This window comes from Peromyscus leucopus, chromosome 17, assembly GCF_004664715.2.
Source record: "Peromyscus leucopus breed LL Stock chromosome 17, UCI_PerLeu_2.1, whole genome shotgun sequence".
Classification (NCBI taxonomy): Eukaryota; Metazoa; Chordata; class Mammalia; order Rodentia; family Cricetidae; genus Peromyscus; species Peromyscus leucopus.
Genome location: NC_051077.1, coordinates 55,197,420 through 55,223,298, shown reverse-complemented (window position 1 = coordinate 55,223,298; position 25,879 = coordinate 55,197,420). Strand labels below are relative to the sequence as shown.

General features: G+C 50.4%; 2 protein-coding genes across 2 annotated transcripts in view; one reads left to right on the top strand and one right to left on the bottom strand.

Annotated features, from left to right (window-relative positions):
- On the bottom strand, window positions 1–21,994 carry LOC114682856 (MAU2 chromatid cohesion factor homolog). The gene is given in 30 exon segments (XM_028856924.2): window positions 1–129; window positions 250–291; window positions 293–378; window positions 773–833; window positions 835–864; window positions 3,008–3,066; window positions 3,069–3,118; window positions 3,227–3,305; window positions 3,492–3,518; window positions 3,521–3,539; window positions 4,042–4,125; window positions 6,055–6,120; window positions 6,403–6,480; window positions 6,652–6,664; window positions 6,872–6,921; window positions 6,923–6,963; window positions 7,694–7,715; window positions 7,717–7,755; window positions 7,757–7,786; window positions 7,856–8,000; window positions 8,792–8,898; window positions 8,900–8,935; window positions 8,937–8,954; window positions 9,396–9,423; window positions 10,591–10,609; window positions 10,612–10,684; window positions 11,401–11,496; window positions 13,052–13,117; window positions 13,590–13,607; window positions 21,684–21,994. Coding segments are annotated over 30 exon segments (1,851 nt in total). The 5' UTR covers window positions 21,978–21,994; the 3' UTR covers window positions 1–54.
- Window positions 21,995–22,089: 95 nt separating this feature from the next.
- Window positions 22,090–25,879, top strand: part of Sugp1 (SURP and G-patch domain containing 1) — a 30,390-nt gene continuing 26,600 nt past the window's right edge. Inside the window, exon 1 of the mRNA XM_028856923.1 lies at window positions 22,090–22,373. Within this exon, the coding sequence (XP_028712756.1) occupies window positions 22,340–22,373 (34 nt within the window). The 5' untranslated portion in view covers window positions 22,090–22,339. The remainder of the gene's footprint in view (window positions 22,374–25,879) is intronic.

Genomic DNA, 25,879 nt, shown 5'->3' with positions numbered 1-25,879 from the left:
CCCAGAAAAGCTCCAGTGTTTGGGTCCAAGTTGGGGACAAAGGCCATAGGGGCCTCACAGAAGGCTGGCCAGGCTGGTGTTGGGTCCATTCTGAGCTTGGAACTGCACAGGGGGTGGGCCATCTGTCCACTGTGGAAGAACACACATGGGTAAGCCTGGTGACCTTCTGAGAGGGACAACTGACACAGCCCCTCCACACCTGAGGAGCCGAGTCCCTCATCCCGTGTCCGTTTCCCCACCCTTGTATACCGTAATGAGGTTGTGCTCTGGGAGGCTGCAGGCTTCAATGTGGTTCCTGCAGCAGCTGCTGTGAGAAGTTCTGGTGCATCTGTGCAGCCTCATGGGCATCCATGGCATTCCCGCATGCCTTGTTTAGATCTGAGATGGGGCAGGTGTCATTGTCTAGTTCATTTCCTGGTGGTCAAAACCATACACCAGAGCAGACAGGAATTGTCCTCAGGAATCCAAACCCATCTTGAGGTCCAGGAGGATCATCCATAAAGCCCTGTAAGGAGACGCCCCACCCCCCACCTGCATAGTCCTTAAAAGTCCCCTGGAAAGCCAGGCACAGTGGCCTTGGCAGACAAAGGAGTGTAAAATCTCTGTGAGTTCAAGGCCAGCCTTGTCCTACATAGAATTCCAGGCCAGCCAGGGCTATGCATCAAGACCCTGTCTTCAATAAACAAAAACAAAAAATCCTCTGAAGATGTACCCCTGCTCATATGCTATCAGGGCCCCAAAAAGTATGCCTGGTAGCCTTGTTCACTCTCACCTCTCAGGAGGGCCGAGGACCACAGTTGCACAGACATGTCTGGGATCTTGCTGGCCAGCTGGCATGGCAGGCACCACCATGTTGTTACTCTCCTGCCAATCAAAAAGCTAAGAATGAACTGGTGGCTTTGGAAGAGTGGCTTTGACTCCACCTGCCCCATTTTATGTTTCTAGTGCTGCTAGACAAACTAGGAGTCCAACCTCAGAGCCTACTTAAAATGGTCCTCTGAAGGTACTCTTGTCCACCTTGAAAAAAAACAACTGAGCATCCTTGCACACTGAGCTCTGCACATGACGGCAATAAGTGGGCCACAGTGGGCCTCTTGCTAGCTAGAGGAAAAAGACAGCTCTGGACCCACAATAAGAAATGATTAGCAGGTGTTGGTGGCGCATGCCTTTAATCCCAGCACTCAGGAGGCAGAGCAGGAGGATCTCTGTGAGTTTCGAGGCCAGCCTGGTCTACTACAGAGTGAGTTCCAGGACAGGCTCCAAAGCTACACAGAGAAACCCTGTCTCGAAAAACAAAAACAACAAAAAACAAAAAAGATTGGATGGAGGTGGTCCACACCTTTATCCAGCAAATCCCTCCTCGGGAGGCAAAGGCAGGTGGATCTGTGAGTTCCAGACAGCCTGGTCTACAGAACGAGTTCCAGGACAGCCAGGGGTACACAGAGAAACCCTGTCTTGAAAGACAAAAGCAAACAAAAAGAAAAGAAAGGAACTGCGAATTCACGTAGGTGTCCCTGGGCCTCTGAGGGAAAGCAGCCTGTGCAAATGTCTGCTTCAGGAGGAAGAAGCCACTGGACTGATGGGAAGGTCTGCTCCATTGAGCTGGCTTCTGTAGGTGGGGTCTCTGGCCCGTAACCCCTTCTACTCAGCTTCTGTGTGAGCCGAGCTGCTGACCTAGAGCCCAGTGCTCTCATGATGAGGCCAGGGGAGTTGGGGAGCACGCCCCTGATGCTGACCCACACGAGGAACAGGAGGTTGGCTCTCAAGTCCAGACCGCAGGCCTGGTTTGGGATGTCCTGTGACAGCTCCCAGCAGCAGACACCAAACCTCAAACCAGGGGCAGAGAGATGGCTCAGAGGCTGAGAGCACTGGCTGCTCTTGCACCCACATGGTAGCTCACAACTGTCTGATTTCAGTACCAGGAGATCTGACCCATCCTTCTGATCCCTGTGGGCACCAGGTGCATGTGCACGCAGCACGCATACACACAGGTAAAACATTCACACACATAAAATAAGTAAAATCTAATTAAAATTTAAGAGCCTTAAGCCAGATTCTAGGCCTGGGCATGGCTTAGTGGGCAAACAACCTAACCAAAACCACTAGGCAGGGCTAGTCAGACCTCCACTCCAACAACCAAAATCAAAACGAGCAGAGGATTCTCAGACCTCGGTGGGCACTGTTCCCTCCTCTTGGCCCGAGGAAAGGCTGAAATACGGGCTGGCTCCATAGACGCCTGAGGGTAAGGTTTGACCCTCATCTGAGCCAGCTCTCCTGGTCATGTGGCTGTGGCTCTTGCTTGTTTCACCCATGAAGGGTCTGGCCTGGCTGACCTTTCCCTGTTGCTTCATGCCAGGCCCAGCTGTCCCTGAGTCAGGCTCACACAGGCAGAGGGGTGTTTTATGGCAAGCCATGGGAGTGGCAAACACTGCCAGATAAGCAGATTTCTGGCCCACATCCCTGTTCGAGTGCTCCACCCCACACTAGAGTCACCACCACATGGGGTAACCACATGGTCCTGCCAATGCCCAGGCCGTCACACTGGAAACACCAAGGCCACTCCCTGCTCTCTACAGCCAAGCTACCCTCACTGGCTAGTCACTATACTTTACCATAAAGTGAAAAAAAGTTAAGTCTTGTGAGGTCCTGTGGTTGATGGTACCACAGACATAGGCGGTTTTGACACTGTTGGTTCCATCTAAGGTCCTGGGACAGTCCCAGGGAACTATGTACTCCAGAGGGATGGCGTGCTGAGGAGCCAACAGGAGAATGGCAGGAGGCAGCTCTGTCTCTCATGTCTGAGGCTTGTGAGCCTGACATATACACCTGGAAGGGAACCTGTTGTCTAGGCTGCCCTGACCCCAGGCCCCCAGGCCTTCCACACCCTGCATGTCAGTAGTGTGTGTTCTTCTGCAATATGCTTTCCTGGATTCCAGGACAGGAAGTGCCGGCTCCACAGTGGTGCACCCCAGGTCTCCATCCTGCCGCTGGCCAGGTAGGGACTCACCCTGTGATTCCCTAGCACATAGAAGATGTGGCCCAGCAGCACGAGTGAACAGGCTGTGAGCGGTTCAGGTCCTCTGCATTTGACATCTTTAGAGTTTCTCGTAGAAATCGCCTGCACAAGGAGACAGATGCTGACATCCTGCAGGCCTATCAGTCACACAGAAGCAGAGGTGGCCTGAGGCAGGAGAGGCATCATACATGGTGCCCAACCCAAACTCACTTGGCTTCATTGTAGCGGCCCTGGAAGAAGGAGAAGAGCCCCCGCACATAGAAGGCTGCCGCTCGGAGGCAGTGGTGAGCTGCAGGGAAGCAGAGTCACAGTCAGTTATAGGAGAAAGGCTTCTCAAAGGGAGGCCTGCAGACTGTTGAAGGATGGGGTACAAGGCAGTGTCGAGTCTGTATGGCAGTCTGGGGCCCACAGGAGCACATACCACTCCATGAGCAATGGGAGCATGGGATGTCTGTGTTGGACACAGGCTACTCACCTGACGGGAAGCTGTGGTCTGGGTTTATCTCTCAAGCAAACTGTACAGCTGGTGGAGAAATGTCAGTCAGTGAGGCCTGAGCTCCACCCAGAAGCCAGGCCCTGAACATGCTACAGGGGACAGGGCTTCCTCCACTCCAATGGAAGAATATAACAATATGCAGCATGCCTGCCAGAATACCTCAAGATGGGGGTGTCCATCTGAGGGAACCATGTAGGAGAGTGGGGACGTTAGGCCTTGATTTGAGGCAAGGCTGTGGCCCTGTGGCAGAATGCTTGGCAACATGCAAGAGGCCCTGGGTTGGACCTAGCACCACAAAGATTTCGTTAAAAGGCACAATGTGGGGTCAATAAAGCTTGAGTGGCTTAGGATGGGACAGAGGCCACATGGCTTCAAGAGTGCAGCTCCAGTCCAGTCCCGACCCCTCAAATGTATCCTCATAGAAAGCTCAACATTTGGGTTTTTCTAAGTCTGTGGGCACCCAGGACACCCACAACCCCTGGGCAGAGATGGAGAAAGGATACCGAACATGAAGCATGTCACCTACTACCTCTTGGTGTCTATTTCCTTCCCGTATATACACACTCGCAAGGTTGGTCACAATGAAGGCCCACAGCTCCTGGTGGTTGGTGAGCTGCAATGAAGATAGAGCATTTAGTGGCCAGCCTGGCCACTGTCCACACCTTGCTGGAGCTTGACTGAACCCAGAGCTCCTTTCCAACTCACCAGCTCACTCCAAACCTAAGCACAAAGTAGAGGTTAGCTCTTTCTCCATCAGCCTGTCAGGGGACATTCAGGACACGAACAGGGAAGCTAGCTATCCTGATCCTATCAATGACCAATAGAGGATAACAGCAAGACGCGGTCTCAACACACAGCCCAGACTGGCCTGGAATTCTCTATCCTTTCTGCTTCAGTGTCCCGAGTGCCAAGATGAGAGGCCTGCAACCACCCTGGCTTGGTTTTTCTTTGCAAAGCCAATAGATGTATACCAAGCTCGAAGCATGTTTAGCATGCTCTCTGCCACTGAGCCACAGAGAGTGGGACATTACAGGGTCAAAAGAAGAAGTAAACTGCTAGGTGTGGTGGTACTGGCTGGTCACCCCAGCATTTGGGAGGGCTGAGGCAAGATCAGAAATTTTCTTTTTCTTTTGGTTTTTTCAAGACAGTGTCTTGGTTGTCCTGGAACTCACTCTGTAAAACATGCGGGCCTCAAATTCAGAGACCCACATGTGTCTGCTCCTGAGTGCTGGGATCAAAGGTGTGTGCCACCACATCCAGCCAGGAAAGATCAGAATTTAAGGCCAGTCTGTGCAACTGAGATATCCTCTTAAAAACATGAGCAGGGACTGCAGTTTGGCAATATAGCAATTGCCTGGCATGTGTGAAATTTTAGATTCAGTCTCCAGTATGGACAGAAGGAAGGAGGAAAGGATATGAGATTCTAGGCAGCCCAAGCCCTGTGAGCCCAGGTCCCTGCAGTGGGCATGTCCACTGAAGTACAGGGCCTGCAGCAGGCCGGGCACACAAAACCCTGGAGTACCCTTCCCTGACTGCACCAGCACTGGGCTGTCAGCCGTGGGTAACAGGAGGAGCCTGAGTTTGAGGGTGAGGTCCTTGTCTGTCCTAGCTCCTCGCCCCATGGATTCTCCAAAAGGACTCCCCTCAGCACATGACTTCAGCATTGTGCTGCTGAGCCAAAGCCACATAAAGAAATAAGACACCCAATAAGAATATGAGGTTTCTGGCATTGAAGAAGGGCCTTGGCATCACAGCAGGAAGGCCTGAGGCCAGGGAGACAAACAAGGGTACAGCTAGAGGAGTTTGACTCTTCACACAGCACCAAAGACATGTAGACCACCAAGGAAAGGAACCCCCATCCTACAGTCAGAGATGCCCCAGCACCTTGCTCATAGAACAGAATCCTGCTCACCAAAATGTCTACTGGGGGCTCCCTGAGGAACAGATCAGTAGCCTCCCTTTCCTGCAAGGACACTGAGGCCAGGGTAGGGACAGCTTTCCTTGGTCCTGGGCCAGGGGGGCAGAGCTGGGAGGTGAGCTGGCCCAAGAGGCATCTGGGCCACTCTGAGAGAAATGGACCAGTTTTTCTCAGGGACGCAGGAACCTATAGGAGGTCAGCAACCTAAGGGTGTAGGTGCCTTGTGGGGAAGCCCCCTCTCCGAGGTAAAACCTGTCCTTTGTCTCTGAGCACCTATCAAAGGACTTAGGTCGGATAAGGGCACGTCCCAGTCACTGGTCATCTACACAGTGTGACTCGACACAACCTCAGAACTCTTCATGACTCCAGGAGTACCACAAGCTGACACAGACTGTCCCTATGTCCCCGATACATATGTCTTTCCCTTATGTTGCCAAGGGTGTTCAGGAACCCTCCGCCCAGTCAGCTCCCACTAAACAAGAACTGCGTGTCGCTGTCATGGTCAGTGACAGCTGACTGGCAGAGGACATGGGCTGAAAGCCTACTGTTCTAGCAGCAGACCTGAACTGGTCCATCACTAGGGGTACCCAACTTGACAAACTGCACTCAGAGAGCCAGCCTTACCCGCAGGGCTGTGGTGAATTGGGCTTCAGCATTGTCCATGCAGTTCACGGAAACACAGTACAGGCCCTGCAAGGACAGGGATAGATGTAGGGCAGCTGACACAGTGGCCCTAGGCAAGCATGATGTGTACCTGGGCCTCTGGAATGAGCGCCACACTATTGTAAAGGGCACCTCCCCTGACAGAACAGAGCTATTAGGAACATGTGGATACTAACTGGGTAGTGTCACAGGGTTATTTACTGGACAGTCCAGAATTCTTTCAGGGACGATCATGTTCTTTGTAAGGTATGTTCTAGGTTCGGGACTCTGGCAAGAGTGGGTGGGACCCAGCACCCAGGACACACTTACCAGCAGTGTGTGCAACTGGGCAGCATGGTTGGAGAAGAGCCGAGGGGACTGTTGGCATAGCTGGCAGACCTGGGAGATCTGAGGAGAGAAAGGAAATCATGCCTGCTCTGGTACCCAGCAGTGGAGTATAGCCTCAAGGCTGGAAGACATGCTTGCCAAACTAGGGCCAAGTCCTGGAAGGAGGAACTGCACAGGGAGGAGGGGGACCTGATCTCCTTCCTCCTTGCCATGCTGACCACTGAGCCCAACTTCTCTCAATGCTCTCAAGATCTCAGAAAGGTGGGCATTTTTGGTGACACAGATCCAGTTACATCATAATGTTCCCTGAGCATTAGTTTGTAGCATTTCTACAGCTCACCATGCTAGAGCAGTGACAGTGAGGTCGCCAACGCACCTCCCTCTTGACACCGCGTGCCCCTACCAGGCCGGCTCCCACGCGTCTGCTCTGTGCTTGCTACCTCTGTAGTGCAGTGGCCTTGTGGCTGTGACGAGCCGGCACATGATGATATGCTCCAGGAGGAATCACTTGGAAGGATGACAGGATGGGGCTGCAGTCCAGCACTGGGGACAGGAGGCAGGGGTGAGCATGCAGGCATGGTCCCCGAGGGCCTTCCCACACCACCCCACTACGTCTTCCCATCTAGATGAGGACATAAGCTCCAACCACGGCCACTGCAGGTGCACCAAGGCTGAGAAATCCCCACTGGTGGTGCTCAGGGACAGCAGGGGCTCAGCAGCACAGGTCCTGGCCTGGATACCAAGCACCAAAACCACAGGACCCTGGGCTGAGCACCATGCCACACACAGGTAAGCTCTACAGAAGCTGGCACAACTGCCACCCCTGCTAAGAGTTCAAGAACTGCTGAGTGGGTTCTCTAAGATGTCTTCAACTGTGCATGCCTGGGCCAGTATCCAAGCTATGGGGACCCCAGGCAGCTCCTGGCAGCCCTGCACAGCTCTCCTTGGAAGGAAGAAAAGGGGCTTAGTTTTTGCCCAATGCAGCTTCAGGGTAAAAAGCAGCAGGTTCCACAGGCTCTGGTGTTCCCATCTTACCTTCCCTTCAGTAGTGCTGAGGAGGGCACAGGGCCAATGTGATTTAGAGCAATACTAAGGTCACATGCATTCTGGGATGCATAAAATCAAGTGTGTGCACAGAACCCATAGACTCTGGAGGATTCAGAGCAGGTAGGCGAGGGCTACTGTGGCCTCCCAGGGCGTGGACATGTCCTAATGTCAAGGACAATTTGGAGCTGCTAGGATTGCTTGGTATCCCCACCCAGGTGGCACTCACTCTTGAGCTTTTCCAACTGCAATGAGTGCCTTGTCTGTGTACTTCTGTGCCTTCTCCAGGTACACCAGCCTGCATTGAATGCATCACTGTGACCTGCAAGGAGAGCGGGCGGTGGTCACAGGGCCCTCTCCCAGCCCAGGTGGCCAGGGTGACGGGACTCACCAGGTAGACGAGCACACACATGTGCTCCTTGGGCAACCAGTGGAAGAGGTCAGCAGGGTTGCTGGGCAGGATCTCATCGTCGTGTAGCGTGGAGATGGTCTGGATGCACTGCTGCAGCTGCTTCAGGCATGGCTTGACACTCTTTCACCTGCGGCATGTATGCCTCAGCAACCATACCCCAGCAGATCTAGCACTCTTGCCCAGCTCCTGCATGGGACCTGCCCTGTCCTAATCGCAGGAGCCACATCCCCAGGTCCAGGCTAGCTCTTTGGCAGGGAGCAAGACCCTGGCTGAGTTAACTTGGGCCTCCCACAAACAGAAGCGCTGTTGGCACTACGGCTTCTGCCAACCCTCCTGTTTTGCCATCCTGAGCTTCTCAGGATAGCTGTGACTCTCAGCAGTCAGGAACAACCCATATCTGCCATGTTTTCCATGCTGCATGAGGAGCTGGCCCAACAGGAACCTTACTAACAATAGGCTCACTAAGCACTTCCTGGTCCCTACAACACTGGCCAGTACTGCACAGTGGCATGCAGCCAGTGGGCCCATAGGAACAGGCATGGGGCCAGGGCAGGCAAGGTGGCTCCCATTTCATCACAGCCGAGGCCATCACACAAACACAGGTACCAGGGCTTCAATGCAACCATACGGCGACACAAAGTCACCACTGACCCTCACAAAGCTGCGTGAACTGAGGAAGGGGAGCCTGCTGCATGATTCCCTTGGAGACCCCAACCATGTGTGCACTCAATGGCTGTGGGGCACTAGAATAAAGCCTGTCCCTTGAGCACACTCTACCCTTGGGGTCATATTATAAAGTGTGGCAGAACTGCACCTGTGCCAGAGCAGGACAACCTGAATCTATGTTAGTGCATTCACAAACATACAACAATGAGACCATATCATGAGCAACCCTCCCTGCCCGAAAGACCACATACCTGCCCAGCATCTAGGTAGTGGGTCACCTGCAGCACCAGGAAGAAGACACGCAATGACTCCTTCTGGATGGGGTTGCTTGCCAGTTCTCCCACAATTTGCGCCTGCTACAGATGTGAGGAGTGGGTGTACCTCTTGCAGTTGTGCGTTCCATCAGCAGCAACTGGAAGGGATGGTAAGGTGGAGCATCACTGTCACCAGTCCAACAGCTGATGAGACAGTCCCCCCAGAGGGCAAAGCTGGAGTTGACAATGATGTCAGGAATGAGCAATTGCTTGCCTTTAATTCCAGCACTCAGGAGACATGAGGCAGGCAGATCTCTGAGTTTGAGGCCAGCCTGGTCTACATAGAGAGTTCCAGAACAGCCAGGGCTACACAGAGAAACCTGTCTCAAATAAACAAAAGCTGGATACAGCAAAGAAACTGTACAGGTAGCTCCACAGCAGGCTTCCTCAATACCACACCTACCACCTGTGACCTCAGGGCCCTGAATGAAGCCTGCCAGAGCAGAACCCTTGCTTCTTGAGAACACACTGTGGAGTGAAGCCCCTGCAGGGTGTCTTCATGCCCGCAATACAGCTGCACCCGTCCAGCCTTAACTTACCATCCCTTTGCTGAGCAGGAATAGTGCCCTGGAAAAGAGACAAGACATCAGGTTTAAAAAGATACCAGGAACCCTGGGATCAATAAGGCTGCCCTCAGGGAATGAGCTTAATAACAGAACTTTTTAGAGTGCTGCATTTTGTTCTCATTTATATTTATGTTTTTTTTTTGGGGGGGGGGGGAAGGGGAGTCACGAAGCTGGTTCTCCCGTAACCCAGGTTGGCCTCAAACTTACTATGCAGATGACGATGACCAATGAACATCTTTTTCAGGGGTTTGGCATGCTGGGAATTGAACTTAAGGTCTTACACTCCGCCATTGCACTATATTCCCAGCTTAACTTTGAACTTAAAAAAAATACACATTAACTAGGCATGGTAGAGCACACCTTTGATCCCAACACTCAAGAGGCAGAGACAGGTGGATCTCTGTGAGTTCAAGGCCATACTGGTCTACATATGGAATTCCAATACAGCCAGAGATACAAAACAGAAACCTTGTCTCAAAAAAAAAAGAAAAAGAAAAAAAAATGTCTATGTGTGTGCCTACATGCACAAGTGCACCACATGCATCCAGGTGTCACCCAGGGAGGCCATAAGGGCGTGTCAGAATCACACTTGGCTGTCAAGGGGGGCACCTGTGGCTGGACAAACCCTACCAGTGCTTTCCATTTCAAGAAATTTGGAAGCTGTGTGTGGAAATGCAAACTGTCATCCAGGAGGATTAAGGCAAGTAGCTGGGGGCCATCCTGGGCTACAATCGTGACAGCTTGTCTCAAAAATACCAGATAGAGGAGCTGGAGAGATGGCTTAGAGGTTAAGAGCACTGGCTGCTCTTTCAGAGGTCCTGAGTTCAATACCCAGCAACCACATAGTAGCTCACAACCATCTATAATGAGATCCGGTGCCCTCTTCCCGGCAGAACACCATATACATTAACAAATAAATAAACATTGAAAAAAAAAATACCAGATAGAGAAATTGCCAGTGCCAGCTCTACAATGAGACACTGCCCCTGCCTTCCCAGCCAGTCATTCATGTCTCATCGATTGATGGGCTACTTCCTAGGATTGACTGCATGGCTCACTACACCAGAGGCCACTTCCACACAGTAAGATGCCATGTTTAGGTCAGCAGCAGGACAACCAAACTCTTTTCAAGTTAGAGAGCAGGAGAAAAAGGATGGGCGGAGCCTACCGTGTATATTCAGATCCACCACTCGGGCATACTCAGCCCCCACGCCCAGGAGGTCACAGGCTGATACCAGGTCCTTTTCCAGTGTGTGCAGTTGCTGAAGAGGGGAAAAAGCAATGACCATGGCTGCCAACGCCTCCTCCATCAGCAGTCACTGCAGTGTTGGTTTGGAGCTCAAGCACCAAGACAGCCATCAGCACAGATTGCTGGGGTACACAGCTGGGCATACTCGCCCCATGCTGTCATTTCCGCTTACTGGTGCACAAAATCAGCAGTCTGGGTTCTCAGGCAGACCCAGGTGGATACCAGGTGAGTTACTAAGAAGGGCTGTCTCGGGAGCAGGGAATAAGGATGCTTCAAGCCAGAAGCCTGAACAACTGAAAGAGAGACCAAATCTGGCTGAGCCTTGGAAGGGCTCATGCAGATCCTTGGTATAGAGCTCAGCTCCCTTGCACAGTATCACTTCCTCAGCTGCTGGCAACAGCACATGGGAGGCTACAAGGAGATAATGTGAGCATGGGAGCCTAAGGGGACCTCTTGGGGAAAGGTTGTGAAGTCCAGTATCTTTGGCTATGTGGGTGATAGGGCTGTATCACAGGAAGACAGGGGACATATCAGATGGCTAGGTCAAGGGCAGGCAACACCAGCAAGGGGTCATCCAGGTGCCCTTGAGAAAGAGGTGCAGACAGGATGCAGGAAAGAGGAGGTGACTGACAGCGGAACAACCTAGGGCAGCCAGGAGGCTCCCAAGGGGAGTCTGTGTGACTGGTACTTGAGTTCATGCCCCAAGGACTCGCTTGCTCCTGTACTCACGGCGAGCTGGAAGAGCAGGCGGCAGTGCCAGTATGGCGTCTGCTGTGAGATCTGGATGGCTTTCCGCAGCAGCGGCTTTGCTGCATCCACAGAGTTCTGAAAGGAAACCGTTTCAAGTTCAAGGAGGAGGACAAGCTGGCAATAGAGCTGGACCCTGATGCAGCAGCTGCCACCTCATGGGGGGAGAAGGGAATGCTAGTACAGTGCACTTGCCACTTGGGGAGAGTCTGCATGGATCCTGAAATCACTTCTCGATAGGTGTGGTGACTCACACTGTCTTATCAATGCTTAGGAGTCTGAAGCAGGACTGCCTGTGAGTTCAAGGCCTGCCTAAGCTACAGGGCGACACTCTTCCACCAAAAAAAAAAAAAAAAAAAAAATTTAGAATATAAATGCATGGTGGTTCATACATTTAATCTCAGCATTAAGGAGATAGATCTCTAAGAGTTCGAGGTCAGCCTGGTCTACATAGTGAGTTCTAGGACATCTAGAGCTATGTATCGAGATCCTGTCTCAAAAAAAACAAAACAAGGAAAAAATTTAAAAAACAAAACAAAAAGATTAGAATATAAAATATAATAAGTTTCTTATTCAGACAGGAATGGTAGGCAATGTCACCTGGGATCTCAGTATTGAGGAAGCTAAGGCAGGAGGTATGGATTTGAAGCCAGTCCAGGTTACACAGCAAATTCTAGGCCAGCTAGGTATAGGTACATAGTGAGACTATGTCTCAAAAAACAACTTAAAAAGTTATATACACACACACACACACACACACACACATACACACTTATATTTGGTGTTGGGTCTGGCCGTTCACGCCTTTAATCCCAGCATTTGGCAAGCAGAGGCAGGTGGATCTCTACGCCAGCCAAGGCTATATACTAGAACAGTCTCAAAACGACACCCACCCCCAAAAAAACTTCAACCCCCCACACACAATTTGAGGGAGGTTGGAGAGATGGCTGGCTCTGTGGTTAAGAGCACTTTGCTGCTCTTGCAGAGGGCCTGGTTCAGTTCCTAGCACCCACATGGCAGCTCACAACCATCTGTCACTCCAGTTCCACAGGATCTCATGTCCACTTCTAAACTCTGGACAACTGGCAAGGATGTGGTACACTTACATACACAAAACACTTATACCCATAAAATAAAAATAAATAACAACAAAATCTAAAAGATGGAGGTGCAGTTCAGTGCTAGAAGGTGTCTACTTAACAGGCATAAGGCCATGGCGGCCCCAGGACGACAAAAAAGACACAAGGAGAAGTTACCCCTTAAGAACACTGGACAATGGTGCCGAGTCACTTCTACTACAGTAGACAGTGCACACTGGGAGGGGACAGGACAGAGCTCAGTGGCAGGATCTGTCTAGCTCAGACGAGGCACCAGCTTGTCTCTAGCCCTGAAGTAATAAACACAGGAATGAGAGTGTGAACCATGCACAGGCTCTGTATACAGGCTGCAGCACTCCACAGAAGGGCTCTGAGCCCCTCCTGGAACTGGTGTTTTCAACAATCATGGGGTGAGTCCCCAGGGTCTCTGAGGGTTGAACATAATGTGAACGTCTATCCAACTGGGAAGCATAATCTCCCGCTAAGCCAGGAGACAGGGAGAGACTCTGCTTTCAGAACCAGTACCATGTTCTCACCTCTTGACAATATAGCTCTGACAACAGGCTTGCTGCCTCAAATTTAACATCTTCAAACTGTGGGATCTGGAGAAGTCCAGTTAAGGAAGTACAATGCAAAGATATCTGTTTGTTTTGTTTTTGTTTTTGGAGACAGGGTTTCTCTATGTAGACCATGCTGGCCTTGAACTCACAGAGATCCCCCTGCCTCAGCCTCCACAGTGCACCACTACTGCCTAGTGCAAAGACATCTCTTTAAAAAGGACCACAGCTCCAAGTGAGTCCCCTCCCCCTCCGCGCTGCAGGGCAAGAGGACACCTTGGAGCAGGATGAGGACCTTGCTGCCCAGAGTGGTGGCTGGCTTCCAGGGCAGCTAGGGCACATGATATGCCAGGGAAGGGGAGCTTTTCATTCAAGCAGGACATTTCCTCAAGAGCACAGTTCAGGGCCTTGGAGTACGGCTCAGTGGCAGAACACTTGCTTAGCATGCCCCAGGCTCTGGGTTCCATCCCTAGCACGGGCCCCCACCATCACACACATACACACAAGAAAAGGATACTTGCTGTGATATCAACCACTGAAAGAGAAAGAAAAAGGATTAATTAATTTTGAGGCAAATGTTTGGTGCCTGGCTATTCGGTTCATGCTGAGGCTGGCACAGCGTGCCCATCACCAAGAGCACTGTGGGGAAGGGGGTTGTGTGCTTGTTTTCCCTGCAATCTGGTCGTGGGAATGGAAGCTGCAGGGCACTTGGTAGCCGCCTAACAAAGAGGGGACTTCTCCTTCTAACGTCAGCTAGTGCTCCCACAGAGCACAGGGAGGGAACCCTGGTAAACTTGGCCATATTCCAGCAGGGCTGATGATAGTCTGGCAGAAAGCTTGGACATTCAGCAAAGCTTTGCCTGAGGAGTGAGTTACACTTGGGGAGGGGGTTGGTGTATGGGGACAAGTCCCTCCTGAGGAAGTAGCATATCAAAGAGGCTTGAAGAAGGCAGAGCTAGCCTCAGAAGGGGCGTGCCAGTATGGACAGCAGCTGGCCAACCTGAGGATGTGTACTGAAACATCTTCAAATCAAAACAAAATAACAACAACAACAAACCCAGAGAAATGGCTCAGCAGTTAACAAGTGTTTACTGTTCTTGCAGAGGACTCATGCTTGGTTCCCAGAACCCATCATACTGGGCAGCTCACAACCATCCATAACTCCAGCTTCTCAACATCTTTAGTCTCCACAGGCACCTACATTCAGGTGTACACACAAACAGAAGAAGACATATAAAAATAACTAGCTAGGCATGGTCCTTTAATCCCAGCACTGGAGAGACAGAGGCAGGTGAAACTTTATGAGTTTGAGGCCAGACTGCTCTACACAGCTATCCAAAGCTAAACAGTGAGATCCTGTCTCTAAATAAATAAGTAAATAAATAAAAGTATTCCGGGGGTCAGCTTTGACTTGGGGAACCACTATGTCTCAAGCTACATGTTCCAACAGGTTCCTAGTTAGTGTGTAATGCAGTGTACAGTCATTTGGATCTTCAGGGACTTCCTAAGAACACACCTAACACTGACCTGCCAACCTAGGGTCCAACAAACAGTTACCTAAGAATTAACATTTGAGAGGAGCCCAAAAGGTGTGGACAGGTGGACTGGGCCCTTTGTCCACTCCACTGTGACCAAAGGCCACACAAGATGGGGCATCTACTTGGTGCTGGGCTTTGAAGGCTAGAGTAGGATGTGAGCGTAGGGCTCTGTAGAAAAGGGGAAGCAGGATGCTCCAGACACAGAAGAGCTGGTAAGAAAGGAACCAAGCCCTGGACTAGCTGGGGCTACAAAGCTTAGCTGGCTGGGAGTCCACCCCTGGGTGTGGAGCCTGACCCCGTGGGGGAGGAATCAAAGGACCTGCCCAGATTTTTTTAAACATCTCATTTGTTTATATGATTTACTTATATGTATGTACACACACACACACACACACACATTCAATAGGCCATGGTGTGACTGTGGAAGTCAGAGGGCAGCCTGTGGGAGTCAGGTCTTTCCGTCATGCTCTGTCCTCTCCCTTATTCCCTTGAGACTGGAGGTAGGCTAGCAGCCAGCAAGCCCCAGTGCTCTTCTTGTTCCTGCTCCTCAGCAGCCACAGCACTGGGGTTCCCGGTGGGGTTATGTGCACATGCCAGATCTTTCACATGGAGACTGAGATCTGCATTCAAGTCCTCATTCTTCAACAGCAACAGTTTTTACCCAGTGAGTATTTGCCCAGCCTCATGTTTTTTGGCTTTTGAGGCAAGGTTATGCTGGCCTTGAATAGCTTTTTTTTTTTCCTGCCTCAGCCTCCAAAGTGCAGGGATTATAGGCTTCTCATTCATAGAAAACGAAGTAACTGAAAAAAAAAAAAATCAGGTTTTCTAATCCACCAACCTGAGCAAAGATAGCCACAGACTCACAGTCATGACTGCAAACAGGGGGCTTCCCTAATGCCTGAGTGTGGGCATAAGGCACTCAGGAGAGGGATGGGCAAGACGGCTCAGTGGGTCAAGGTGCCTGCCACCAAGCCTGACCACCTAAGAGAACAGACTTCCACAAGCTATCCTCTGACCTGCACACATGCTCTGTGTACACACATGCACACACTACACAATGTGAAAAGGGAAGTCAGGAGGTCTTTATCACATTGGTCTGCTGAGGATCCAATGAGATAGAGCTTAACACAGGGATGGCACATGAACATAGAAACAGAACAGTATTATGAAGACATGATGAAGTGGAAGAGGCAAGCAGGGGTGAGTCAGAATAAAAGGTGATGCTGACTTTAGTTCCTAAAGTCAGAGATGATGGAGAGAGTGAGAGAGAGGAGAGTGAGAGACAGAGAGAGCAGAAAGGAAAACAGGAAAAAGCACATGGAGCTGCTGCTCTGCAGGGTGGCCGAAGTCTGGGCATGGGTTTCTAGTCCAGGCTATGGAATGTAGTAGGACGTGGTCAAAATCCAGGAGAGAAAGAATTGCTACATCTGAGCTTCAAGGCATCCAGAGAAAGGGAAGAAACTTCCATGTCACCCAGAGAATAACAGTGTCTGATCAGTGGAGCTGGAGCTGCTTTCCAGGTCAGATGAGCAAAGCCATCATCCCAGAGCAGCTAGGGCAGGTCATTATGGAGGCCTGGACAGTCACTCCAGCCTAGGAGGCCAACCCCATCCAGCAAAGCAACCCAGAGGCAGCGAGCCATCAGCATGGTGTCCTCAGCCAGGCCACAGAATGACTGCAGATGCAGAAAATAACAATTCCTTTCTTCTCTGTGGCTTTCAAACTGGGAGCATCTAAGAATGACAATTCACACTTGCAGGTCCAGAGACAAAAGGGATTATGGGATCAAAAGAACAAAGTTTGGGGCTGGCAGAGTGAGGAGTAGATAGCATATGGTAGGATGCATGCTCAAGCATGCAGTAAGAGCCTAGGTTCAATCCCCAGCACCACAAATTAAAGAAGGTTGGGAGATGCTCAGTCAGCAAGTACTCTCTGAGTCCCGACACCCAGTATCCACATAAACAAGGTGCTATGATGCATGCCTATAATTCCAGCTCTGGGAAGCAGAGGCAGGAGGGCATCTGGGCTTGCTGACCAGCCAGTTTACTCAACTGATGATTTCCAGGTTCAGTTTCCATTCTTGTCTCAAAACTTGAGAAAACAACTGATGCCATCCACAGTCTATCAGTCCCATGGAGATGGGCAGACCACTGAAATGAGCCTGTCTGCTTGAAGGATGGGTGTGAAAATGAAGCAGAAGCCACATTTTGGCTTTGAAGACAGACCAAATTCACACAGGAATAGCAGGATCTGTGTGACATAACGCAGCCTCACATTGCCTGCAGCAGCAGCTTTCAGGCTCTCCAGCAAGAAAAGCAAATTCTTGGCCGGGCGGTGGTGGCGCACGCCTTTAATCCCAGCACTTGGGAGGCAGAGGCAGGCGGATCTCTGTGAGTTCGAGGCCAGCCTGGGCTACCGAGTGAGTTCCAGGAAAGGCGCAAAGCTACATAGAGAAACCCTGTCTCGAAAAACCAAAAAAAAAAAAAAAAAAAAAAAGAAAGAAAAGCAAATTCTGTGAAGAGGAGAGCTCACACCATTGTTGCTTGTTGGAGCATTTCAGAGCAGTGAGAATTCCCACATGTCCACACCCCACAAAGATTCTAAAGAGGATGGCTTTACACACCTATTCTCTCTCTCTCTCTCTCTCTCTCTCTCTCTCTCTCTCTCTCTCTCTTACACACGCACACGGAGGAAGGGAAGAAGGAAAAGAGGGAGGGAGGAAGGGACAGATGGAGGGGTGAAATTTCTAGCCTTCTCTTATTTACAGGATTTCCCAAGACCCCAAGTACTGCTAGGAAGCTAGGATAAGACAACACTTCCAGGGCTGGAGAGATGGCACAGCAGTTAAAAGCACTGGCTGCCCTTCCAGAGGACCCTGGATTCAATTCCCAGCAAGCACATGGCAGCTCACAACTGTCTGTAACTCCAGTTCCAGGGGATCTGACATCCTCACACAGACATACATGCAGGCAAAACACCAATCCACATAAAATAAAATTAAAAGAGCAACATTCCCATCCCAGCTTTCCAACATACCCGATCAAATGATGGCAAAACGTTATGGGCTCATGGTCTCTTTCTCAAAATACCTTATTGCTCTGAACTTACCCTATATGTGGTAAGAGTTGCTATTCTATATACTATGTTGACAAGGTGACTGAACGACACAGGCACTGTGACTGGACATCAGACACCTATTTAAGAGCTGTTGAATGCAGCACTGCATACTGTACTTGACACCTGAGATATCTGCTAATGGGGACTCACAGTAGAGGGTGGTATCATCTACAGTGTGGGCATGCTGTGGATATGCTGATAAAGACCAGCAAAGGAAGGAAGGAACAGAATGCACAATTTCTTGTTATTTTGTCTTTTTTTTTTTTTTTTGTCTTTTTTTTTTTTTTTTACAGAGCTGAGGATCGAACCCAGGGCCTCACGCTTGCTAGGTAAGCGCTCTACCACTGAGCTAAATCCCCAACCCCAGCACAATTTCAAACCTAAGAACCAGCCAGGTGTGGTGCCGCATACCTCTCACCCCAGCACTTTCTAAAAGAACTCAATTACACTTTTAGTTTTTTATAGAAAAGGGCAGGTTGGAGAGATGACTCAGAGGTTAAGAGCACTGGCTGTTCTTCCAGAGCTCCTGAGTTCAATTCCCAGCAACCACATGGTGGCTCACAACCATCTGTAGTGGGATCTAATGTCCTCTTCTGACATAAGGTCATACATGCAGATAGAGCACTTATATATACATAAAATAAATAAATAAATAACTCAAAAAAAAAAAAGTCTTATTAGGGCTGGGTAGATGGCTCAGTGGTTAAGAGTACCGACTGCTCTTCCAGAGGTCCTGAGTTCAATTCCCAGCAACCGCATGGCGGCTCACTACCATCTGTAATGAGATCTGGTGCCCTCTTCTGTACACATAATAAATAAATAAATCTTAAAAATAAATAAATAAATAAAGGGGAGATTTAAAAAAAAAAAGTCTTATTAAAAAATAAATAAAGGAAGAAAGAAAAGGGCATCTTGTCCTGTGGCTCAGGCTAGCTTGGAATTCCTGGGCTGGCTGAAACCCGTTTCAGGGCTCTGAGACTACAGGTCTGTGTGTGATTCATGCTATGATTCTTTACTGAGTGGGTCCAAGAGAGGAAAGTTCATGGCTGTGCTTTGGGGAAAGGGCAGTAAGAATACATTAAGGAGTCAGTGATACAGCTTGGCAGCAGGGAGTGGCTTATGTACAGCGTCCGAGGGTCACTCCAAGGACAAAAAAGGGGGGGCTATACATGCCACTTTAAATGAAACTCCTCAGATTTTGAATGGAGGAGCAGCTGAGATTAACAAGGTTTTCCAAGTATTGAGCTGGGGTGACCTATGAAGGGCAACATGTAGTTCTGTGGGAGACCTCACAGGAGTCAGGTTTCTGTTCCATCAAGGAAAAGCACTTCACAAGGGTAAGGGTTTCAGTTACTGGTCTCAAAGCCAAGGGCTAAGGGAGAGCAACTGCAGCACATGGCTGAGTGGGAGAAATACGAGGACACACCGACACCCAAAGAAACAAGAGTGAGAGAGGTGGTGGGATTAGCTGCCCTGAGTAAGAAAGAAAAGAGTTCCCAGCAGTAGAAACAATGACAGCATGGAATGTGCATGCAAATGGATGGAACTAGAAAATGCCATCCTGAGTGCGGTAACCCAGACCCAGAAGGACAAACATGGTATGTACTCACTCATAAGTGGACACTAGATGTAAAGCAAAGAACAATCAGATTGCAACTCACAGAACCAGGGAGACTACCTAACAGGGGGACCCTAGGATGACTGTGGCTTATAATGTTTTGGATTTACTCAATCACTGGGCAAGCCTCAGTGAAACATTTCACTATTAGAATAAGAATTTGTACTGTATCAAGCTGATAATAGACAAAACACATACATACATACATACAAGACATACACACAGAAAAAAAAGAAAGGAAGGAAGGGAGGAAGGAAAGAAAGAAAGAAAGAAAGAAGGAAAGTTTCAGAAGCAGGCAGGCCCTGGCAGCCTCCAGCCTGCGCCTACACTGAAGCCTGGCACTTGGCAGGGTCACCTCACTCCCTACTGCCCTGGCCTCTCCAATCCACTGCTGGCCACAGGCACTCCTTGTTATTGACCTGAAGCCGAGTGGGTTCACTAGCTCACACCATTCAAATGTCACTCATGCAAATAACAGACTCTCTCATCCCCACTGTCCCAATTAGCCCGACATCAACTCTATGCCTTCCTGTGGTCCAGTGTCCACAGCTCTTATACAACAGCCTACTGACTGCTAGTCTAACTAAAAAAAGCTTCCATGGGTAGGGATTGTTCAGTCAGCTAATACCCAGAGTCCAAAACAGGCTTGACGTTCAGTGGGAGGGGAATTCATCTCCTTGATGAATGAAAGAAAAAGCAAAACAACAACAACAACAAAACCCAACTTTACTAACACAATAATGATATCTTGTTCTAGTACAGGAACTGATGATCACTAAACTGAGGGGACTAGAGAGATGGCTCAGCAGTTAAGAGCACATGCTGCTCTGCACAGGACCCAAGTTCTGTTCCCAGCACCTCCATAGGGCAGCTCACATATGACTCTGACTCTAACTCTAGCTCCCGGGGACTCAAGGCCTCTGACCTCAATGGGCACAACATTTATGTGCATATACCCACACACATAACTGAAAATAATTAACTCTTTATAAAATCCACAAAGTTGAGGCCAGGTTTCGTTTTTTAATTGCTGTTTTCATCACCATCATTGGTTGTTTTTGAGCAGGGTCTTCTTGGCAGTCCCGGATGTTCTGCAGTACTCACAGAGATTCACCCCGTCTCCTGAGTGTTGGGATTAGGGGCATCTACCACCACACCCAACTCTTCATTTTATTTTTAAAATTAACTATTATTTGTGTGTGTGTATATGATGTATATGAGTGCAGACACATGTTGAGTTCAGAAGACAAAATTTGGGAATCAGTTCTCACCTTTGACTGGGTTCTAATGATTGAACTCAGGTTATCATACCTTTGTCCACCGAGTCATCTAGCCAGACCTAACTTTCTTTCTTTGAGACATTTTTGCTATGTAGCCCAGGCTAGTCTAGTGTTTATTATCTTCTTGCCTCTGATGTGATGAGTGCTCACATCACAGACATCCCAAAAGTACGACTTTTGCCCAAAAAACCAAAACCAAGACCTCACAGAGTGATCTTTGCTAATCACTTCACCTGGCTAAGCCTGTGTGGTCTCACTCTGGAAATAAGGAAGCTGGTGATCGGTGAGGATCAGAAGTGCTAACTCTGCACAGCCTGGAACAAGAATTTCATCCGTCCTGAAGGCAATTTTCTTAGACAGACCACGGGTCAGTGCATTTAAACCTGAGATGACTCAAGGAGCTCCTCCAGTCAGAACAGACAGGTAGACGGCAAAAAGGAGGTGGAGGTGTGAAAGGGACAGCGTTGGGATGAGAAGAAACAAGTCTGCACTCACAGAGTTTACGGAGGGGAGGAATGACAGCTACTTCTTTAAAGTCTGTGAGTGGGGATTCCTTCAAAGACGACCAGTGCACGGTGGGAGAAGGCGGCACCGACCTCCAGACCCCCGTGGAGCAACTGACCCTGGGACCACAGACCATCCATGTTCACCCAGGCTCTGCGTCTCATCTTCCCCATAACCTCAGCACAAAGGACAGAGACCCGAGACGCAGACCCCGAGTGTCCGAACGCCAGGTCCAGGGCCGACCGCTCCCCGATTTCCCGAGACCTCACTTGCACGTCTCTGGGTGTCTGGCTCTCGCCCTGCTTCTCTGCAGGCTGAGGCCGGAGCTCACAGTGACGCTCGGGGCCACGGCCCTCCAACCGTGCGGTCCCCGAGGCGGGTCTGCTGTGGCTCAGGGACAGCTCTGCCAGTTCCTGGGCGAGAGGGCGTGGCAGAGCCGTGTCTGTCACCACAGGTGAGGGCGAAGGCCTTCGGAGCCCCAAACGCGATGGCGGCGGGGAGGGTCGCGCCCCCAGCACCCCGTGGCCCGCCCGCCCGCTCGCCCGGCCGCTCACCGCTTTCTCCAAATGGCTGCGCGCCTGCTCGCTGTTCTTCGTGTGGTGGTAAAGCACCGAGCCGAGCTGCAGGTGCGTACGGGCCTCGATTCGCTGAGGCGGCTTGAAGGGAAACACGGCCTGCAGGCAGTGGACGCACAGGCGGATCTTGGGTGGACTGGACGTGCGGAAGTGCTCGGCGAAGCCCAGGAGAGCCAGATACCAGGACTCCGCCGCCTCGGCCTGCGCCGCCTGCGCCGCGGCCGCCTGCGCCGCCGCCGCTGCCTGCGCCGCCGCCGCCGCCTGTGCCGCCATCTTGGCCCGCACAACAACAAGCCGCCTCCACAGAGAGGCGGAAGCACCGCGGGGGGCGGGGCCTGGCGCTCCTGGTGGTTCTCGCGAGAACCGCTGCGCAAGGTATCCTGGGACTTATAGTGTCTATTCGCAGTGACTGCGGCTGAGGGAGAGTGTGAGGAGAGGCCGGCGCCTCTGCATCGCCGCAGCTGAGAGTGTCACACCTTCGTGAGCTGACGCCGGCGTTTCTGTGGAGAAGACTGTTGACGTCCTGGAAGGGGTTGGACGGGATTGACGGAGGAAGACTACATTTCCCATCAGACCAAGCGCACTCCAACGCAGTCTCCCTCCTCCCAGGTGGCGCCGGAGCATTGTGGGATTGGATGAGTCTCAAGATGGACAACCGGGATGCCGCAGGTAACAGCCCCCGCCTCCCCTCCGGCGCCCTCCTGGGTTCTCGCGACTGCACATTCCCCCTTCACCCTCCTTTCTGTCGCGGACCCGACACGCGGACTCCTTGCCTCAGCCCCTCGGCAACCTACAGTAACGGCGTGTGCAGCGCCCTCGTCTCCCGAGACCCCCGGCTCGGGTTGCTGGCCGCCCCCGCCCGGGGCTGAGAACACCGTGTCTTCCCCAAAGCCCTGGGCGCCGAGTGGGCCCCGCGCGTGCCTCCCCAGTGAACTGTCCTCAGGCCGGCGCCACCCGTAGCGGCCACCCGGGACTGCCTTGCTGCCTCTCCAGGTCCCTTCCAGGTGGCAGCTGCCTTTGGCTTGGGTCCCGCTTTGTGGAAAAAAAAAAAAATCTGCGTTTCAGAACTGCACTGGTGCAGCCAGAGCACGATTTCCCACGGCTACCGAACCCCACTTTGACACGGGGTTAGGTATCCCAATGCCTCTAGGATGGGATGCATTCGTCCATTCACCATATGCTTCCACAATTCCTGTGTCCCAAGTAACTGGCAGCACATTTTGCATAGTTCTGGTGACTGAGGTCTGGGTTGGGTCTGCTAATATATGGAAGACCAGGGAAGGCTCTAAATTTTATTTATTTGTTTGTGTTTATTTCTGTGCGTGTGAGTACGCGTGTGTGTTCCCACGGAGGCCAGGGAGAATTTCGGATCCCCTGGAACTGGTGCTGTAGTAAGCCAACTGGATGTTCGCTGGCACCTCAGCTTGGGTCCCCTGCAACAGTAGCAAGCGCTCTTAACCTCTGAGTCATCTCTCCAACTCCATGAAAGGCCTTTCTTGAGCTCAAGATGTTTGAAATGAGTAGATGCCATCTATGGGAAGGCAGAGGTTTCCCCCTGTAGAAGTTGGACAGGCCTTGGAGTGGACTGGGATTGTCCCTTTGGTGATTGTCATGAATGAAATGGAGATAATTAGGGCAGCCAGCTCTGATAATGCCTGGGAGTCAGCTTGCTTTTAACATTTAGAGTTGAAGGGCTGTTGAGACATCTCAGTGGTTAAAATGTTTGCTGCTCAATCATGAGGACCAGGTTTCCCATCTCCAGCAAAATCCAGATACGATGTTGTTTGTCTGTAACTACAGCACTGTGAGTTGGAAACAGATGGATTTCTGGGGCTTAGTGGCAACGGTCTAGCTGAAACGGGGAACTCAACTGTGAACTCTTCTGTCCCAAAATATTAGGCAGAGTCAGGAACAGTGGTGGACCTCTGAATTCCAGACCAGCCAGGGCTACATAAACTGAGACCCTGTCTTTAAATGGCGTGATGGCACATGCTTTTTTTTTTTTTGTTTTTCGAGACAGGGTTTCTCTGTTCTTTGCGCTTTCTGAACTCACAGAGATCCGCCTGCTCTGCTCCGGTGCTGATTAAAGGCGTGCGCCACCACTGCCGGGCCTTGGCACATGCTTTTGATCTGTGCTGGGAGTTAGAGGCAGGAGGCTTGTTTCAAGTGGAAGCCAGTCTGGTCTATAGGAAGGAATCAAGGGCTGGTGAGATGGCTCAGCATTTAAGAGTGCATGTTGGGCCAGGTGGTGGTGTTACAGTGCCATTAGTCTCAGCACTCAGGAGGCAGAGGCAGGTGGATCTCCATGAGTTCAAGGCCAGCCTGGTCTATAGAGGTAGTGCTAGGACAGCCAAGGCTACACAAAACCATCTTGAAGAACTTTTAAAAAATGCTTGTTCTTGCAGATGACCCCTGTCTGATTCCTGGAATCCATAAGTTGGCTCATAATCCTTCATAACCCTCAGGCACTCAGGTGGTACATATTCATACACATAAAACAAATCTAAAAAAGATCTTTTTTTTTTTTTTTTTTTTTTTTCCTTTTCGAGACAGGGTTTCTCTCTGTGTAGCTTTGGAGCCTGTCCTGGACCTCACTCGGTAGCCCAGGCTGGCCTTGAACTCACAGAGATCCGCCTGGCTCTGCCTCCCGAGTGCTGGGATTAAAGGCGTGCGCCGCCCAGCCTTTTTTTTTTTTTGAGACAGGATTTCTCTGTGTAGTTCTAGCTCTCCTAGGCTGGCCTTGAACTCAAAAAAAAATTTTTTTTTAATTAGGAAAAAAATAAAATTTTTCCTGAGAACCCTTGGGCTACAACTCTTACTTATTTTTGTTTTGAGACAGCGTCTCTTTACATAGCTGTGGCTGGCCTTGAACTCACAGAACTCTGTGAGTTTTAAATCCCAAATACTGGGATTTACAGGCTGTGCTACTACACCCAGCTACAACCCTACTTTATTGAGGCAAAGTCTGGCTCAGCCCCTGCTTGTGTAGAAAGTGTGTTCCTCCTGCCGTAGCCTCCTGACTTTGGACGGCACTTTTATCTTTGCTCTAACCCTCAGTAATTGTCTTGGTCGTCTTTCTGTCTGTGCACGTTCTCTATGTCAGAATGATCACCCTGTCCTCAAGGTCATACTAAAACTAAAAACAAAAACTGGAGTTGGCTGAGGGGACCCACACTTGTTACATAACACTTTGAAGCAGTGGTTCTCAACCCTCCTCATGCTGCGACCCTTTAATACAGTTTATGTTATGGTGACCCCAACTATAAAATTATTATGTTGTTACTTCATAGGTATAATTCTGCTACTGTTATGAATCATAATATAAATATCTGATATGCGGGCTGGAGAGATGCTCTTCCAGAGGACCTGAGTTTAATTCCCAGCACCCACATGGTGACTCACAGCCATCTGTAATAAGATCTGGTGCCCTCTTCTGGCCTGCAGGCATACATGCAGGCAGAACACTGTATACATAATAAATACATAAATCTTTAAAAAAAAATATATCTGATATGCAACCCCTGTAAATGGATTTTCGCCACCAAAGGGGTCGTAGCCCACAGGTTGAGAACCATTGCTCTGGGGGCACCGCTAGGGCCGTATGAGATCTAAGTAAGTAAATGTAAATAAAAGCCCTGCGGAGGGCTGAGGGGTGAATCCCTGGGGACCTGAGCTCAATGCCCAGAACTCAGGAAAAGCCTTTTCAACACCTCGGGAATCCTAATGCTCCTGTTACCTGGGGAGATAGGAGGCAAAGCTAGGATGCGCCCTGGAATCTTGCCGGGCACCTAGCCTGGAATGCACAGCTATGAGCATCAAGAGCCTGTGTCTCAAGGTGAAGACAGGAACTAGCACCCCACATTTTGTCCTTTGACCATGTGTGGGGCCGTGGAACACACATGCCCATGCGCACACACATAAAAAATTAAACAAACGAAAAGTTTTGTTGGATCTTGTTACTTGTTCACTAAATACTACCTCATGAATTCCCAAAACCCTAAAAATAACAGCTACGACCCTTGCCACACTTGCCTCCGCCCACTCCTTAGTGGTTCCTCTGGCCCCATTGGTAGGTTTTGTTTTTTGTTTTTTTATTGTCTTCCCATGGACACTGCATCTTCCTGTCTCTGGTTTTGACATCTGCTCCTTCTCTCCTTGATCCCCATTCACGTGGT